At 42.9% G+C, this 16,925-nt stretch overlaps 1 protein-coding gene across 1 annotated transcript in view; it reads right to left on the reverse strand.

Moving 5' to 3' along the window:
• Nucleotides 1–16,925, reverse strand: part of acbd3 (acyl-Coenzyme A binding domain containing 3) — a 72,801-nt gene that overhangs the window by 42,206 nt on the left and 13,670 nt on the right. The window contains exon 2 of the mRNA XM_068027931.1: nucleotides 7,227–7,368. Within this exon, the coding sequence (XP_067884032.1) occupies nucleotides 7,227–7,368 (142 nt within the window). The remainder of the gene's footprint in view (nucleotides 1–7,226; nucleotides 7,369–16,925) is intronic.

A 16,925-nucleotide genomic window follows, 5' to 3' on the forward strand; every position in this document is an offset into this window, starting at 1 on the left:
CCTATTTTTGTATCGGCAGCAAATTTGGATACACTACACTCTGTCCCTTCCTCTAAGTCATTAATGTAGATAGTAAATAGTTGAGGCCCTAGGACCGATCCTTACGGCTTTCCAACCTGAAAAAGACCCATTGATCCCAACTCTCTGCCTTCTGCGTGTTAGCCAGTCCTCAATCCAGGTCAACACATTACCCCCAATACCCCGAGTTATTTTGTGCAATAACCTTCTATGTGGCACCTTATCAAATGCCTTCTGAAAATCCAAATACACTACATCTACTGGTTCCCCTTTATGCACTCTGCTTGCTATCTATATCCTCAAAGAACTCAAACAAGTTTGTCAAACATGATTTCCCTTTCATAAAATCATGCTGACTGTCTGATTGCAGAAAAGGAAAGCTTATGCCCGACAGAGAGAGCTCAATACTACAGAAAGCAGAGAGGAGTATAGAAAGTGGAGGGGTGAAATCAAAAAGGAAATTAGGAAAGCAAAGAGAGGGCATGAAAGAATATTGGCAAGCAAAATCAAGGTGAACCCAAAAGATGTTTTAACAATACATTATGAGTAAGAGGATAACCAAAGATGGAGCAGGGCCCATAAAAGATCAAAAAGGTAACCTATGCGTAGGAGCGGAAGATATTGGTATGGTTCTTAATGAATACTTTGCATCTGTCTTCACAAAAAAGGGGGACAATGCAGACATTGTAGTTCAGGAGGAAGTGTGTGAAGTATTGGGTGTAATAAAAATAGGGAGAGGAAGTATTAATGGGATTATCATCCTTGAAAGTTGATAAATTACCAGGATCAGATGAAATGTATCCGAGGCTGCTAAAAGAAGCAAGAGAGGAAATAGCAGAGGGTCTGACCATCATTTTCCAGTCCTCACTGGGTACAGGTGTGGTGTTGGAGGATTGAAGAATTACTTGCGTTGTACCTATGTTTAAAAAGGGAGCAAAGGATAGACCGAATAATTATAGGTCAGTCAGTCTAACCTCAGTAGTGGGCAAATTATTGGAATCTGTTCTGAGAGACAGAATAAACTGTCATTTAGAAAGGCACAGGTTAATCAAGGATAGTCAGCAAGGATTTGTTAAGGGAAGATCTTGTTTGACCAACTTGATTGAATTTTTTGAAGTAGTAACAAGGAAGGTAGATGAGGATAGTGCAGTTGATGTGGTCTTCATGGATTTTAGCAAGGCTTTTGACAAGGTCCCACATGGTGGACTGTTAAAAAAAAAAATAACATCCCATGGGATCCAAGGAAATGCAGCAAGGTGGATACAAAATTGGCTCAGTGGCAGGAAACAAAGGGTAATTGTTGACGGCTGTTTTAGCGACAGGATGGCAGTTTCCAGTGGTGTTCCGCAGGGCTCAGTATTGGGTCCCCTGCTTTTTGCGGTGTATATTAACGATTTGGACACAAATATTGGGGGCATGATCAAGAAGTTTGCAGACGACACAATGACTGACCGTGTGGTAGATAGCGAGAAGGATAACCGGTAGGCTGCAGGAAGATATTGATGGTCTGGTCAGATGGGCAAAAAAGTGACAAATGGAATTCAACTTGGAGAAGTGTGAGGTGATGCATTTGGGGAGGTCAAACAAGGCAAAGGAGTACACAATTAATGGGAAAGTACTGAGAAGTGTAGAGGAAGTAAGGGACCTTGGAGTGAGTGTCCACAGATCCATGAATGTAACAGGACGGGTCGATAAGGTAGTTAAGAAGGCATATGGAATCCTTTCCTTTATTAGCTGAGGTATAGAATACAGGAGCAGGGAGTTTATGCTGGAACTGTATAAATCATTGGTTCGGCCACAACTTGAGTACTGTGTGCAGTTCTGGTCACCTCATTACAGAAAGGATGTAACTGCACTAGAGAGGGTATAGAGGAGATTTACGAGGATGTTGGCAGGACTGGAAAAATGTTGCTATGAGTAAAGATTGGATAGGCTGGGGTTGTTCTCTTTGGAACAGAGAAGGCTGAGGGGAAATCTGATTGAAATGTACAAAATTTTGAGGGGTCTGGATAGAGTGGAGGTGAAGGGATCACTCACCTTAACAGAGAGGGGGCATAGATTTAAAGTGATTGGTAGAAAATTGAGAGGGGAGATGAGGAAACGTTTTTTCACCCAGTAGGTGGTGATAGTCTGGAACTCACTGCTTGAAAGGGTAGTTGAGGCAGAGACCCTCAACTCATTCAAAAGGATTCTGGATATTCACCTCAAGTGCCATAAGCTGCAGGGCTATGGACCAAATGCTGGAAGGTGGGATTAGAATAGGTGGATCGTTTTTCGGCTGGCAGACATGATGGGACAAGTGGCCTCTTTCTGTGCCTTAAACTTTCTATGATTCTATGAAATGTGCTGGATTTAACCAGCTCACTCCAATGCTTCCTGGTATCTGTTCTAAACTCAGTCAACAGTGAATGTCGCCATCTTATCCTGCTGGCCCTGTCGATCTGAAAGCATTGCTGAGAGTGTTTTCTCTGCCCACAAAGAATCTCATTTATCTTGATTGGATCCCTCAGAGACATCTCTTATTCAGACAAACACAATAACAGGAACAGCCATTCAGGCCCTTGAGCCCATTCTGTCATTCAATTAGAGTATGGGTCATCTGTCCCTCACTAACCCATCCCTTTTACCTTTAACTAATAAAAATCTAGCGAGTTCAGTCTTGAAAGTTTCATTTGACCCAGAATCTGCTGCCTTTTGGGGGAGCGAGTGCTACCTTCTCTAATCTTTCCTCATACCTCACCCCTCTGACACCAGGGTTCAGCCTCATCACTCTCTCTGTAGTGCCTCTAACTTTTTTTAATTAGTGTAAAATGACAAAGCATTTGATTGTGGATCATCATATACAGCAAAGCGTAAGGAATACAAAACATTTGAGACACTGTACTTGTGGTGTGGAGAATATCCATTCACAAACAGAGAGAAATCTAGGTCTTGCCAGCCTGCTGTGGTACACAGAGCTTAAGTAGTGGTAGTCAGATCTGTACAGAGTACTGCAAGTGGCAGCTAGCTAGAGGCTTGCCAGCATCAGCATAACCTCAGGAGTCTCAACTGGCTCAGAGGGGGAAATTAAATGCACCCAGAGCAGCATCCCGCTCCCCACCCCCAATCTTAAATGTTGCCTAATCTCTTAAAATGCAGCCTGATCCAACTTGCTTATCTCAACATCCACCACCCCCCCCCCCCCTCCACCGCAGAAGGTGCAGCTTTCCAGTCCTGTACCTTGCCCAAGTGGCCACTCCTGATGGCCGATTGCCAACAGGCTATTGTGGTTCTTCCTCTCTGGCTGCTTACTGCAAGTGAGAGTTTAATTAAGGGCTTGTGAAGCAGAGATTTCATCATTCCAATTTGATTCGTGCTCAGATGCAGAATTAGGAGAGCAACACTATGGGAGCAAGAAAGGAAACAAGAAGGTATTTTACAAGTGGAAGCCAGCTAGGCTTGCAGTAGATGGCTGGCTGTAAGTACAGCTTCCCGTCCTCAGATACAACTCAAGTGTACGTACACAAAGGATATAGGCTTTCAAACTAGACTCTATGGACTACAGCTGGGCTAGACCTTTTGTTCAGAGATACAGCACTGAAACAGGCCCTTCGGCCCACCGAGTCTGTGCCGACTATCAACCACACATTTATACTAATCCTACACTAATCCCATATTCCTACCACATCCTCACCTGTCCCTATATTCTCCTACCACCTACCTATACTAGGGGCAATTTATAATGGCCAATTTACCTATCAACCTGCAAGTTGTTTTTTAGTTTTAGAGATACAGCACTGAAACAGGCCCTTCGGCCCAACGAGTCGGTGCCGACCATCAACCACCCATTTATACTAATCCTACACTAATCCCAAATTCCTACCACATCCCGACCTGTCCCTATATTTCCCTACCACCTGCCGATACTAGGGACAATTTATAATGGCCAATTTACCTATCAACCTGCAAGTCTTTTGGCTTGTGGGAGGAAACCGGAGCACCCGGAGAAAACGCACGCAGACACAGGGAGAACTTGCAAACTCCACACAGGCAGTACCCAGAATTGAACCCGGGTCGCTGGTGCTGTGAGGCTGCGGAGCTAACCACTGTGCGGCCCACTTCTATTTGTTTGAGATTGGGTACTGCCCACACCACAAGTAGTGTCTCGAGTGTTCTATATTCTTTACTCTTGGTTATGATAAACCACATCCAAAATATTTCTGTTGTTTCACACCAATTTAAAAAAAAAAGTCTGCAACAAAGGTAGTTTTCCTTTGGGCAGCTGCTTTTCTTTTGGTAAATTAGGAAAAGGGATCCCTATAGGGTAAACGCTTGGAATACATTTACTTAAACTACAGCAGAAAAACTAGCCATTCGGTCTTTGGTGTTTATGCTCCACATGAGCTTCCTCCCACCCTACTTCATTTCAGCCTAGTGACATAACCTTCTATTCCTTTCTCCCTGTAGCTAACGTTCCCTTAAATACATGTATGCAATACACCACTCAACCACTCCTTGTGGTACCAAGTTCCGCATTCTAACCACTCTTCTGAATTTTTCAGGTTTGCACTTGCTGCTGTTCAATATTCAGTGTATTAACACCTAATCTGTACTAATGCTTTGTCTTTCAACACACCATTAACATATTGTTTGCCTTTGCTCCGTGACCTTTTGGTCAGCTATGTGGCCTGGTCCAATCTAGACCTCCTTTGTTATCTCTTGCCCCACCCCCACCTCATTTGCTTATAACCTGTGACTTTTCTAATATTTGTCAGTTCCGATGAAGGGTCACTGACCCAAAACGTTAACTCTGCTTCTCTTTCCACAGATGCTGCCAGACCTGAGTGGTTCCAGCATTTCTTGTTTTTATTTCAGATTTCCAGCATCCGCAGTATTTTGCTTTTACTTCTGAATTCCCTACTGGTTTTATTAGCGAAAGTCTTATATTTAATGATCCCTAGCTTTTGGACCTCCCCACAAGTAGAAACTTCTTCTCCATGTCTACCCTACTGAATCCCTTCATAATTTTAAAGCTCTCTATCAGGTCACCTCTCAGCCTTCCTATCTAGAAAAAGCAGCCTCAGTTTGTTTAGCGTTTCTTGATAGTTATAACCTCTCAGACCTGGCATCACCCCTGCAAATCTTCTTTGCAGAGTTATTATTTCAGGTTTCCAGCATCAATGATATTTTGCTCTTGTCTTAAAAAAATTTCCAATCCCTGGCATCAACCTGGTGAATGTTCACAAAATGTTCCCTGTTCTTTTTATAATGGGGCACACTGAAAACTGCACATGGTACCTCTGACAAAGCGTCAGCCTCGATTTTGTGCCCATGCATCCTGGAGTTGGATTTAGACATTCTGAATGAAAGCTGAACAAAGCAGACACATAAACTGCTGTTCGATCATAACTATGCCATCAATACATCCAGCTGTGAATGCCAGGATTATAACACATACAGATACAATATCAATGCACAAACAAATGAATCATTTTTCTCTGACAAAATGTCTTTTAATATGCCTATACATTCAGTTATTGTTAACTGTTTGGCCGTTTCAATTAGTAATTCATGTGTTTTTGATTAGGTTCTTTTGTTATGCGTAACTGATTCAAACTAGAGGGTCCCAGCACTGAGTCCTAGCTGTTACTCAGAGCTGGTCAGGCTATTACGTTTGGGATCTATAGTCTCTTTTACAGATGAGGGAACTTGAAAGAATCAAGATAATTGAGGCGATTTTTTGCTTCTTTACTGTAATGGGGTTCTCATCCCTGATGCACTCAATACAACCAGTGTTCTAAAAGGGTTGCAACAAGATAGCTGAAAGAGCATATTGTACTCACTATGGATATTTAGATTTATGATTTAGAGATACAGCACTGAAACAGGCCCTTCGGCCCACCAAGTCTGTGCCGACCATTAACCACCCATTTATACTAATCCTACACTAATCCCATATTCCTACCACATCTGTCCCTATATTCCCCTACCACCTACCTATACTAGGGGCAATTTATAATGGCCAATTTACCTATCAACCTGCAAGTCTTTTGGCTGTGGGAGGAAACCGGAGCACCCGGAGGAAACCCACGCAGACACAGGGAGAACTTGCAAACTCCACACAGGCAGTACCCAGAATTGAACCCGGGTCGCTGGAGCTGTGAGGCTGCGGTGCTAAGATTTTATATAAAACAAAAAATGCAGTAACACTGAGTAGATCCGTGGAGAGAACACCACATGAAAGGTCACCAACCTGAAACGTTAACTCATTTCTCTCTATAAACACAGCTGACCTGCTGCGTGTTTTCAGCATTTTCTGTTAAGGAATTCCAGCATCTGCAGTACTATGCTTCTCTAAAGGATTTTATCCTTCATAACAGAGGAAAATGAAGGGTGAAAAAGCCAGTAAATGGGCCCTTCGTGAAGTGCTGGTGGGAGCACTGCTTGTGCAACGTGCCTGTCTGCTGTGTAACCAATAAACCAAAAGCTCAAAAAGTTAACCGTTGACATTAGAAACCTCAGCAACCTTCTGTATGATACCCAATCTGAAAGATGTGTTGCTATGACTGAACCATGTCTACAACTCAACAATTCAACAAGTCAAACAATTCAAGCACATTAAATACCCACTTCAAAGGAGCACAAAGAATAATTGACCAAGCCACAGAAGGAAATACTGGGACAGGTGACACAAAGCTTGGTCAAACAGTCAGGTTTTAAGGAGCACCTTAAAAAGGCAGAGAGGGGTGGGGAGGGAATTCCAGAGCTTAGGGCCAAGGCAGCTGAAGCACCGACCACCAATGGTGCAGTGATAAAAATTAGGACAATGCAAGAGACCAGAATTGGAGGAATTCAGCAATCAGAACAGTAAATACATAGCACATAAAAGAGACACAAAGTCAGGTTGCCTTGCTGAGTGGGACCCTGCATCACAGCTCAGTTCTCAGGAAAGGTCCCATCTGAAATGTTATACTGCCTCGACTCACTTTAAGGTTCGTTGCATCTTCAGCATTTTCTGTTTCCCTCCCCATCAGATTTCTAGGGTCTATAATACTGAATTAACAGAAGCATTATCGATTCGAAAACCAGTTAGCTCTGCATGCCTACCAAGTTCAAAGAAACCAAATAAGAGCATTTTTTTTAAAGAAACATTGATTAGTCTGATGAAGACTGTAGTTTATACAAGTACAGGTCTGAAATCCCCACTCTGAGAATCAGGTCACAATTACCTCCTATCATTACCGAGAACATCAAAGAAGCCAACCTCCGGACACGAGTCAGGACTGTAGGGACCGACTGTGATCTGTTTGTGCAGAGCGACAAACTTCAGTTTCTCTTCATACGTCGGGTGAAAAGCTTTTCCGTCTTTTTCTGTAAATGGAAAGACAAAAGATTAAAATGTTTTTCTTTTCCCATGCTCCTACCTTTCTTATGCATATTCAAATCAATGGATCCTCCTACTGTTTCATTTATATCCTGGGCTTCACTGGTTACCAAAGTTTACAATAGTGCAAGCAACATTTTTGTTTGAAGCTCAATATCGAGATTTGCTTTGCACCTGAACCAGTGGTGGTGATGGTATGAGTCCTTGCCCTGGTTCCCCAACAGAAGATGGTGTCCATTGTGCAACCATTGACATTTACCAAGTGGATGTTATGCACACACAGGCAGGTGGACACAAGTGACTGGTCCCCAGGCACATTATGACTGTTTGTGGGAAGACAGATCTTGTTTGCGATAACAATCGCTCCAACAATGATATGCTCAAACATGCAAATCTACAAGAGCAACTGGAACATGGAGTGTACATGTATAGGGATTGGTGGTTTCAAGTCTAAATTCACCTGAATAATGTTTTTTTGTGTAGGATCCAAAACAAGTGCATGGTGAAACCTCGAGACAACAGTTCCATGCTTTTTTTTGTCTTAATGTCACCTTCTACTTTTCCATCAATCCAGTGCTCTCCTTAGCAGGTTTAAGGGGAACAGATAGATTAAATTAGGAGAAACTAGGACTAGGAGGCAGTGTCAAAAACAAATTAGAGTAGGACCTTTCAAAAGTGAAATTAGTAAACACTTCAAGCAAAGGGCAATAGAAGTTTGGAACTCTCCTCTGCAAACTGCAGTTGGTGCCAGATCAATTCTAAATTTTAAATCTGAGATTGATAAATTTTTGTTTGCCAAAAGTCTTAAAGGATATGGGGCAAAGATGGGCATATGGAATTAGGTTGCAGGTCAGCCTTGATCTCACTGAATCATGGAACAGGCTCAAGGGGCTAAATAGCCTACTCCTGTGTTCAGCAGAAACCTTTCAGCCACCTTCTTTTGAAGAGCTATCGATACCCAAGCGAGGGCCACGCAGAATTTCAATCACTAACCAAGATAGGCTCTCTCTAACAGCCTAGCTAAAAGTAGTGGGTGAGGTGTGAAGTGGAGTGGGGGGAATCTGCATCGCTGGAGCAAAGAGATGACCTTTCCCCCTTGATCAGGGGACAGGGATGGAAAAGGCATAGAAACTTTGCTAATTAGGGAAATTAATTAGTTGTTGGTGAGACACTGGCATTTTTCCTACCCTTCAGCCCTTTTGTGGCTATTATAGGATTCTGGCAGCACTTGTTAAGTGCAGAAACTCACTAAACCCCTGCCTTTCTTGATAATTCAGCTCATGGTAGCTGTGGCACCCTCCCACAGCCCGTGAATTGGTTGATGGAAGAGTGATGCCATCGTGAAGCTTAACTATTACCTCTGCCTCTTCAAATTTGATGCTTTTAATTTGGTTTCTTCCTTGCCCTGGAGCTGCCAATTCATGTGTGGGTACAGTTGAAATGGCCTCAGCACCCCTCTGTACCAACTCAAACGGCCACGCTTGATGCACAAGTCGATACACTTGGAGTGTCTCCCTTCAATTACAATTGTACAGATGGTTACACCGTGTAAATGTACAGGTGAAGCGGCGCTCAAGCTGGTCTGTTCATTTAAGGCCAAATGTTATCACGAATAACAGCTTGCATATACAGCTCCACCACAGTTACTGATACTCACCCACAGCACCCACTGGCATGGTCAGTCAGAGCTGCTCACTGAACTATAGAAATTTCAGCTATTGACCCCACTATGTCTTAGTAACAGGAGTAGGCTATTTAGCCCCTCCAACCTGTTCCACATCAGAGCCATCACCTCTCTCATCCCCTGCTCTTTCCCAGCAACCTCTCAAACACAGTGGATGAATCAGTGTCAATATTGCATTCTATACATGGTAAAAGCAAAGCTGACCAATTATGTCAAAAGGTCCCCACCCAGAACATTAACCCATTGTTATGTGTATTTGAATATTGGTACAAATATTTAATCTATATAATTTCCAATCTAGGTATTGAGATTTAAAACAATGTTTAGAAACAACATTCTTGAAATGTTATGGGATTTAAAAACAAATATATATAATATAAATCCTCGGTTGTCAGAGAAGTTGCATACAATGAGTGGCTTGCTAGGACAGTTAACAGTCAACCACGTTGCAGTCATATAAAGGCCAGACTGGGTAAGGACAGCAGGCTTCCTTCCCTAAAGTACATCCGTAAACCAGTTGGAATTTTACTGCAATCGGTCAGCTTCATGGTCACTTTTACTGATCCTAGAGTTTTACTTAAACTGAATTCAACTTCTCATACTGCCATGGTGGGATTTGAACTCTCATTCTCTGGATGAAGTGCTAGCCATGCCTCAGTGACAGCAACCTCATCTGAGAGTCAGGTGGTTATGGGATCAAGTCCCACTCCAGAGACTTGAGCACAAAAATCTAGACTGACACTCGAGTGCTTGTACAGGAGGAGTGTTGCAATGGCGGCGGTATCATCTTTTGGATGAGATGTTAAACTGATATCTGTTTGCCCCCTCAGGTGGAAGCAAAGGATCCCATGGCACTATTTCAAAGAGAAGAGAAGATATCTCCTGGCTAATATTTATCCTGCAACCAACATATCTAGTCATTATAACTTTTGCTGTTTGTGGGAGCATGCTGTGCAAATTGGCTGTCACATTTCCTACAACAGTGGCTACACTTCAAAAGTACTTCATTGCTGTAAAGTGCTTTATCGATGCCCTGATGTCTCGATAGGCAATATATCGATGCAATTTTTTTTTCTTTCTTTCTGCTCCAGTAATATAGCCACGACACTACTGGACCTCAGTGTCCAGTGGTAGTTCACCTATTACAGTAATCTAACAAGATACAATGCTGCTGTGCAATCAATGTTCTCAGAACTACCGTGTTTAAGAAACAAACCAGATGATTCACAGAATCTAGAACACATCATCTGAGCCCCAGATCTAATTCAACCGTCCAATTCACCAAGAGGTTTACAGACCCACTGTAAAGTACCAAGTTTCCCAATGCAATTTCATTTTCTAAAATTCACTTATCTATGAATAGCTTTCACTAATCCTTTAAAAAAAAGGCATGAGATTAACAACAGAATCGTGAAACAGCACTGAGCCGAACATTTGCAAAGGTTAAAATATAGAATGGTGCTGTTGACCTGTTATGCACAATGCTCTATAGACAGTTAGATTTTGAATAACAAATTCATCTGAAGGAGGGAGGGAAAAGAAGTGTGTACAGTTCTAGTCACCACACTATAGGAAGGATGTGATTGCACTGGAGAGGGTGCAGAGGTGATTCACCAGGATGTTGCCTGGGCTGGAGCATTTCAGCTATGAAGAGAGACTGGATAGGCTAGGGTTGTTTTCCTGAGAGCAGAGGTGGTGAGGGGGGAGGGACATGATTGAGGTATACAAAATTATGAGGGGCATTAATAGGACAGGAAGAAACCTTTCCCTTAGCGGAGGTGTCAAAAACCAGGGGGCATAGATTTAAGGTAGGAGGTTTAGAGCGGATTTGAGGAAAAAAAAATTCACTCACAGGGTGGTTAGAATCTGGAGAACACTGCCTGAAGGGGTGGTAGAGGCAGGAACCCTCACAACATTTAAGACGTATTTAGATAGAACAAAGAACAAAGAAAATTACAGCACAGGAACAGGCCCTTCGGCCCTCCAAGCCTGCGCCGATCCAGATCCTCCATCTAAACATGTCGCCTATTTTCTAAGGGTCTGTATCTCTTTGCTTCCTGCTCATTCATGTATCTGTCTAGATACATCTTAAAAGACGCTATCGTGCCCGCGTCTACCACCTCCGCTGACAACGTGTTCCAGGCACCCACCACCTTCTGCGTAAAGAAATTTCCACGCATATCCCCCCTAAACTTTTCCCCTCTCACTTTGAACTCGTGACCCCTAGTAATTGAATCCCCCACTCTGGGAAAAAGCTTCTTGCTATCCACCCTGTCGATACCTCTCATGATTTTGTACAGCTCAATCAGGTCCCCCCTCAACCTCCGTCTTTCTAATGAAAATAATCCTAATCTGCTCAACCTCTCTTCATAGCTAGCGCCCTCCATACCAGGCAACATCCTGGTGAACCTCCTCTGCACCCTCTCCAAAGCATCCACATCCTTTTGGTAATGTGGCGACCAGAACTGCACGCAGTATTCCAAATGTGGCCCAACCAAAGTCCTATACAACTGTAACATGAGCTGCCAACTCTTGTACTCAATACCCCGTCCGATGAAGGAAAGCATGCCGTATGCCTTCTTGACCACTCTATTGACCTGCGTTGCCTTCAGGGAACAGTGGACCTGAACACCCAAATCTCTCTGTACATCAATTTTCCCCAGGACTTTTCCATTTACTGTATAGTTCACTCTTGAATTGGATCTTCCAAAATGCATCACCTCGCATTTGCCCTGATTGAACTCCATCTGCCATTTTTCTGCCCAACTCTCCAATCTATTTATATTCTGCTGTATTCTCTGACAGTCCCCTTCACTATCTGCTACTCCACCAATCTTAGTGTCGTCTGCAAACTTGCTAATCAGACCACCTATACTTTCCTCCAAATCATTTATGTATATCACAAACAACAGTGGTCCCAGCACGGATCCCTGTGGAACACCACTGGTCACACGTCTCCATTTTGAGAAACTCCCTTCCACTGCTACTCTGTCTCCTGTTGCCCAGCCAGTTCTTTATCCATCTAGCTAGTACACCCTGGACCCCATGCGACTTCACTTTCTCCATCAGCCTACCATGGGGAACCTTATCAAACGCCTTACTGAAGTCCATGTATATGACATCTACAGCCCTTCCCTCATCAATCAACTTTGTCACTTCCTCAAAGAATTCTATTAAGTTGGTAAGACATGACCTTCCCTGCACAACACCATGTTGCCTATCACTGATAAGCCCATTTTCTTCCAAATGGGAATAGATCCTATCCCTCAGTATCTTCTCCAGCAGCTTCCCTACCACTGACGTCAGGCTCACCGGTCGATAATTACCTGGATTTTCCCTGCTACCCTTCTTAAACAAGGGGACAACATTAGCAATTCTCCAGTCCTCCGGGACCTCACCCATGTTTAAGGATGCTGCAAAGATATCTGTTAAGGCCCCAGCTATTTCCTCTCTCGCATCCCTCAGTAACCTGGGATATATCCCATCCGGACCTGGGGACTTGTCCATCTTAATGCCTTTTAGAATACCCAACACTTCCTCCCTCCTTATGCCGACTTGACCTAGAGTAATCAAACATCTGTCCCTAACCTCAACATTCGTCATGTCCCTCTCCTCGGTGAATACCGATGCAAAGTACTCATTTAGAATCTCACCCATTTTCTCTGACTCCACGCATAACTTTCCTCCTTTGTCCTGGAGTGGGCCAATCCTTTCCCTAGTTACCCTCTTGCTCCTTATATATGAATAAAAGGCTTTGGGATTTTCCTTAACCCTGTTTACTAAAGATATTTCATGACCCCTTTTAGCCCTCTTAATTCCTCGTTTCAGATTGGTCCTACATTCCCGATATTCTTTCAAAGCTTCGTCTTTCATCAGCCGCCTAGACCTTATGTATGCTTCCTTTTTCCTCTTAGCTAGTCTCACAATTTCACCTGTCATCCATGGTTCCCTAATCTTGCCATTTCTATCCCTCATTTTCACAGGAACATGTCTCTCCTGCACGCTAATCAACCTCTCTTTAAAAGCCTCCCACATATCAAATGTGGATTTACCTTCAAACAGCTGCTCCCAATCTACATTCCCCAGCTCCTGCCGAATTTTGTTATAGTTGGCCTTCCCCCAATTTAGCACTCTTCCTTTGGGACCACGCTCGTCTTTGTCCATGAGTATTCTAAAACTTAAGGAATTGTGATCAGTATTCCCAAAGTAGTCCCCTACTGAAACTTCAACCACCTGGCCGGGCTCATTCCCCAACACCAGGTCCAGTATGGCCCCTTCCAGAGTTGGACTATTTACATACTGCTCTAGAAAACCCTCCTGGATGCTCCTTACAAATTCTGCTCCATCTGGACCTCTAACACTAAGTGAATCCCAGTCAATGTTGGGAAAATTAAAATCTCCTATCACCACCACCCTGTTGCTCCTACATCTTTCCATAATCTGTTTACATATTTGTACCTCTATCTCACGCTCGCTGTTGGGAGGCCTGTAGTACAGCCCCAACATTGTTACCGCACCCTTCCTATTTCTGAGTTCTGACCATATTGCCTCACTGCTCGAGTCCTCCATAGTGCCCTCCTTCAGCACAGCTGTGATATCCTCTTTGACCAGTACTGCAACTCCTCCACCCCTTTTACCTCCCTCTCTATCCCGCCGGAATCATCGATATCCTGGGATATTTAGTTGCCAATCATGCCCTTCCCTCAACCAAGTCTCAGTAATAGCAATAACATACTCCCAGGTACTAATCTAAGCCCTAAGTTCATCTGCCTTACCTACTACACTTCTTGCATTAAAACAAATGCACCTCAGACCACCAGTCCCTTTGCGTTCATCATCTGCTCCCTGTCTACTCTTTTCCTTAGTCACGCTGACTTCATTATCTAGTTCCTTACAGGCTTTAGTTACTACCTCCTTACTGTCCACTGACCTCCTCATTTGGTTCCCATCCCCCTGCCACATTAGTTTAAACCATCCCCAACAGATGAGCACTTGAAACGCCATAGCATACAAGGCTACAGGCCAAGTGCTGGAAAATGGGATTAGAATAGACAGGTGCTTGATGGTCAGCATGGACATGATGGGCCAAAGGGCCTGTTTCTCTGCTGTAATACTCTATGACTAAAACAGAGGATTAAAACATGAAAGTATACCTGCCCATTGCTGGCACTTCACATAGGTGAGTCAAGACAAATGCACTCTTCAGATGCAGTAAGGTTAGAGGGTCAGGGATAACTGGATCAAGATGGGCAGACATTATTTAACCTCCATTTTAAATTTATATATTCTGTCCTTATTTTCATTTAACTTTGAATTTATATTATTTACAGTCAACTACTGAAAGTACAGCAATTCGGGGAGCTGAATTGATTGGAACAAGTATTTTCTGGCACAGGCAGGACAGGCTGCATGGTCCCCTTGTGTGCTATAACATTCTTTGACGGTCTTCTATTCAAGGCTGGGGAGCTGGGAGACAAGACTGAGGTACTACAGTGCCACCAGTGACAGATGGGTGCAAGTACAGTGTGATAGGTTTACATGAGCAATTTCCATTCTAAAATCATAGAATCACGGAATGATACAACACATCGTTCATGTGCCAGTTCTTTGAGACAGCCGTCCAATTAGTCCCACTCCCCTGTTCTTTTCCCAAATGTGGATATGGGAATTACCATGGTAAAATTGGGAGTTGAGGGGTGTAGGGCGAGGGGGAAGAGGAGACCACCACAAAGGAAACGAGACCATCAAAAGCAGAAACCCAAGAGCTAAGAACCATGTTGATTGAGGTGCTGGTATTGTGACTGGTGTAGAACCAAAGAAAATGGGTGTTGAGAATTAGATATGGCTCTGAAAAGGAACTGGAGAGGCAGAGGATGAAAACAGCAGGGTTGGAGACAGGGAGGGAGGTGAGAGTGGTGAAGAAGACAAGGTCAGAGAGAGATTTTCCAGTCAATATATTAAAATCTCATGGGTGGTGAGGACTTGGGTGATGACAAATAAAATAGGATGGGAGAATTGATGGGCAGGGTGAGGTTAAGCGAAGACAGGAGAGTTGATTGGAGCGTACTGGTGATGGTAAAAATCATGAAGTGAACTGAATGCTGCAATTTGGGGCGGGGGAAACTGTAGGGTCAGTTGGGATAAATAAATTCAGATGGCTTCTCTCATCTGACTATCTTGGTAAAGGCATTTATAGTACTTTTACACGGATATAGAGGTCTGACTCTAGGATTTTGCTGGTCTGTATAGCTCAGTTCCTATATCAGATGGTGCACTTTGCAGTGAGCTATCAAACGGAGTAAACATTAATCTAAAAGAGGACGGCTGCGAGAGAAATAGAAACAAATCCAACAAGAAATGATTGGCATCTTACCCTTGGACATGATAGAAATTTATGGCAAAGGTGACAACTCTTCAAAAACTACTCAAGATATTATGTTAAAACAAAAAATTCTTCACAAAAGACTGCTGAACTAGATTGTAATGTGTTGGCAATACATTAAACCCCAGAGCATTCCAATTTAATTTACCACAGTGACTACTGAAGACAAGTTGGATATGGCTTTTAAGAAGAAATGAGATAAACATGGAGAAAATGAAACAATTTAGGGTGTTACGTGAGCGCTTCTATTTTTCTTTGTAAAATATGTTTTAAGAAATTATAGTTGGATTGTGCACACTGATTCATCTGTAATCTTGAAGAGGTTGAACTTGTGGTTGTTTTTAAAAGTTACTAGAAGGTTTGGACTGAATGTAAAGAAGTTTTACTGGAAAGCACCTGTTTGCAAAGAACCCATCGAGGATTGCGTTCTAACCTGAAGGGACAGATATTTACAAGGAAGTGACAAGCCAGGATTTATGGTTGTCACAGGACTTGTTTCTGGAAAAAGTTAGTTTCAGTTTGAACTGTTAAAAAGCTAGTTGGTGTTTGGCCTGAAAAACAGAAGGAGTTTGCTTATTGACCTGCCAGGAGAACAGAAGAAGATCTAGCCAGCCCACCTTTCTCTTGAAAAGCCAATCCAGTGTCAAGTGTGTTTCCTGTTGCCTCCTGTATTTGAAGGAATCCTGCCTGTTGCAGAAACCTTACATCTTTGAAGGAACTTTGCACTGAATGTGAAAGAATTGAAACTTTTGTTGCTACACACCTGACGCAAGACCTATGTGAAACCTTCTGTAGCTGCATCTTTAAAGCCTACACAGATTGATCAACAACGCCTGGAAGGGACTGTTCTAGAAAGATTCCATTGACAGCCGCCTTTTCATCTTTGGGACACCTGAGCAAAACAAAGGACTTCCTTCCATACCTTCTTTTCAGTCTAAATGTTTTTTTTTATTCCTTCTATTTCTTTGTAACAGCTGTAAACAAAAATCCCTTTCATTTTTCCCGGTTAACCGGTTGTGTATGTGTGCGTGTGAGGGGGCTGGGCTAAATAAGATTTCAATTCGCACGTATTTTTACTTTATTATTGGTTAAGACTTGGTTTATAATAAACGGATAACTTTGTTGTTTATTAAAGAAACCGGATTGGTGTGTTTTATTCTGGGGAAAAGTAGAGTATATGATTAATTGTTTTGGTACGTGGGAAAATTTAAATATATGTTGTGACCTGTGGAGAAGTGGGACTGAATTAACAGTGCACTCCTCCCGCCTTGGTGTTAACAAGGGTATGTGGAATGAGCAGGGAAATATTATAACAGATAACTCTGATTTGCAGCGAGCACGGGAACACCACAATGGTTCAAATAACATTGTCCAGTGCTGATTCTCTAGATTTATAAAAATACCCAGATCATTTCCAAAGAGAATCTCCAAAGAGGTAGATTGAGTGTAATAAAAACAGAAAGTCGTGGGAATACTCA

This window comes from Heterodontus francisci, chromosome 3 (assembly GCF_036365525.1).
Source record: "Heterodontus francisci isolate sHetFra1 chromosome 3, sHetFra1.hap1, whole genome shotgun sequence".
NCBI classification, from domain to species: domain Eukaryota; kingdom Metazoa; phylum Chordata; class Chondrichthyes; order Heterodontiformes; family Heterodontidae; genus Heterodontus; species Heterodontus francisci.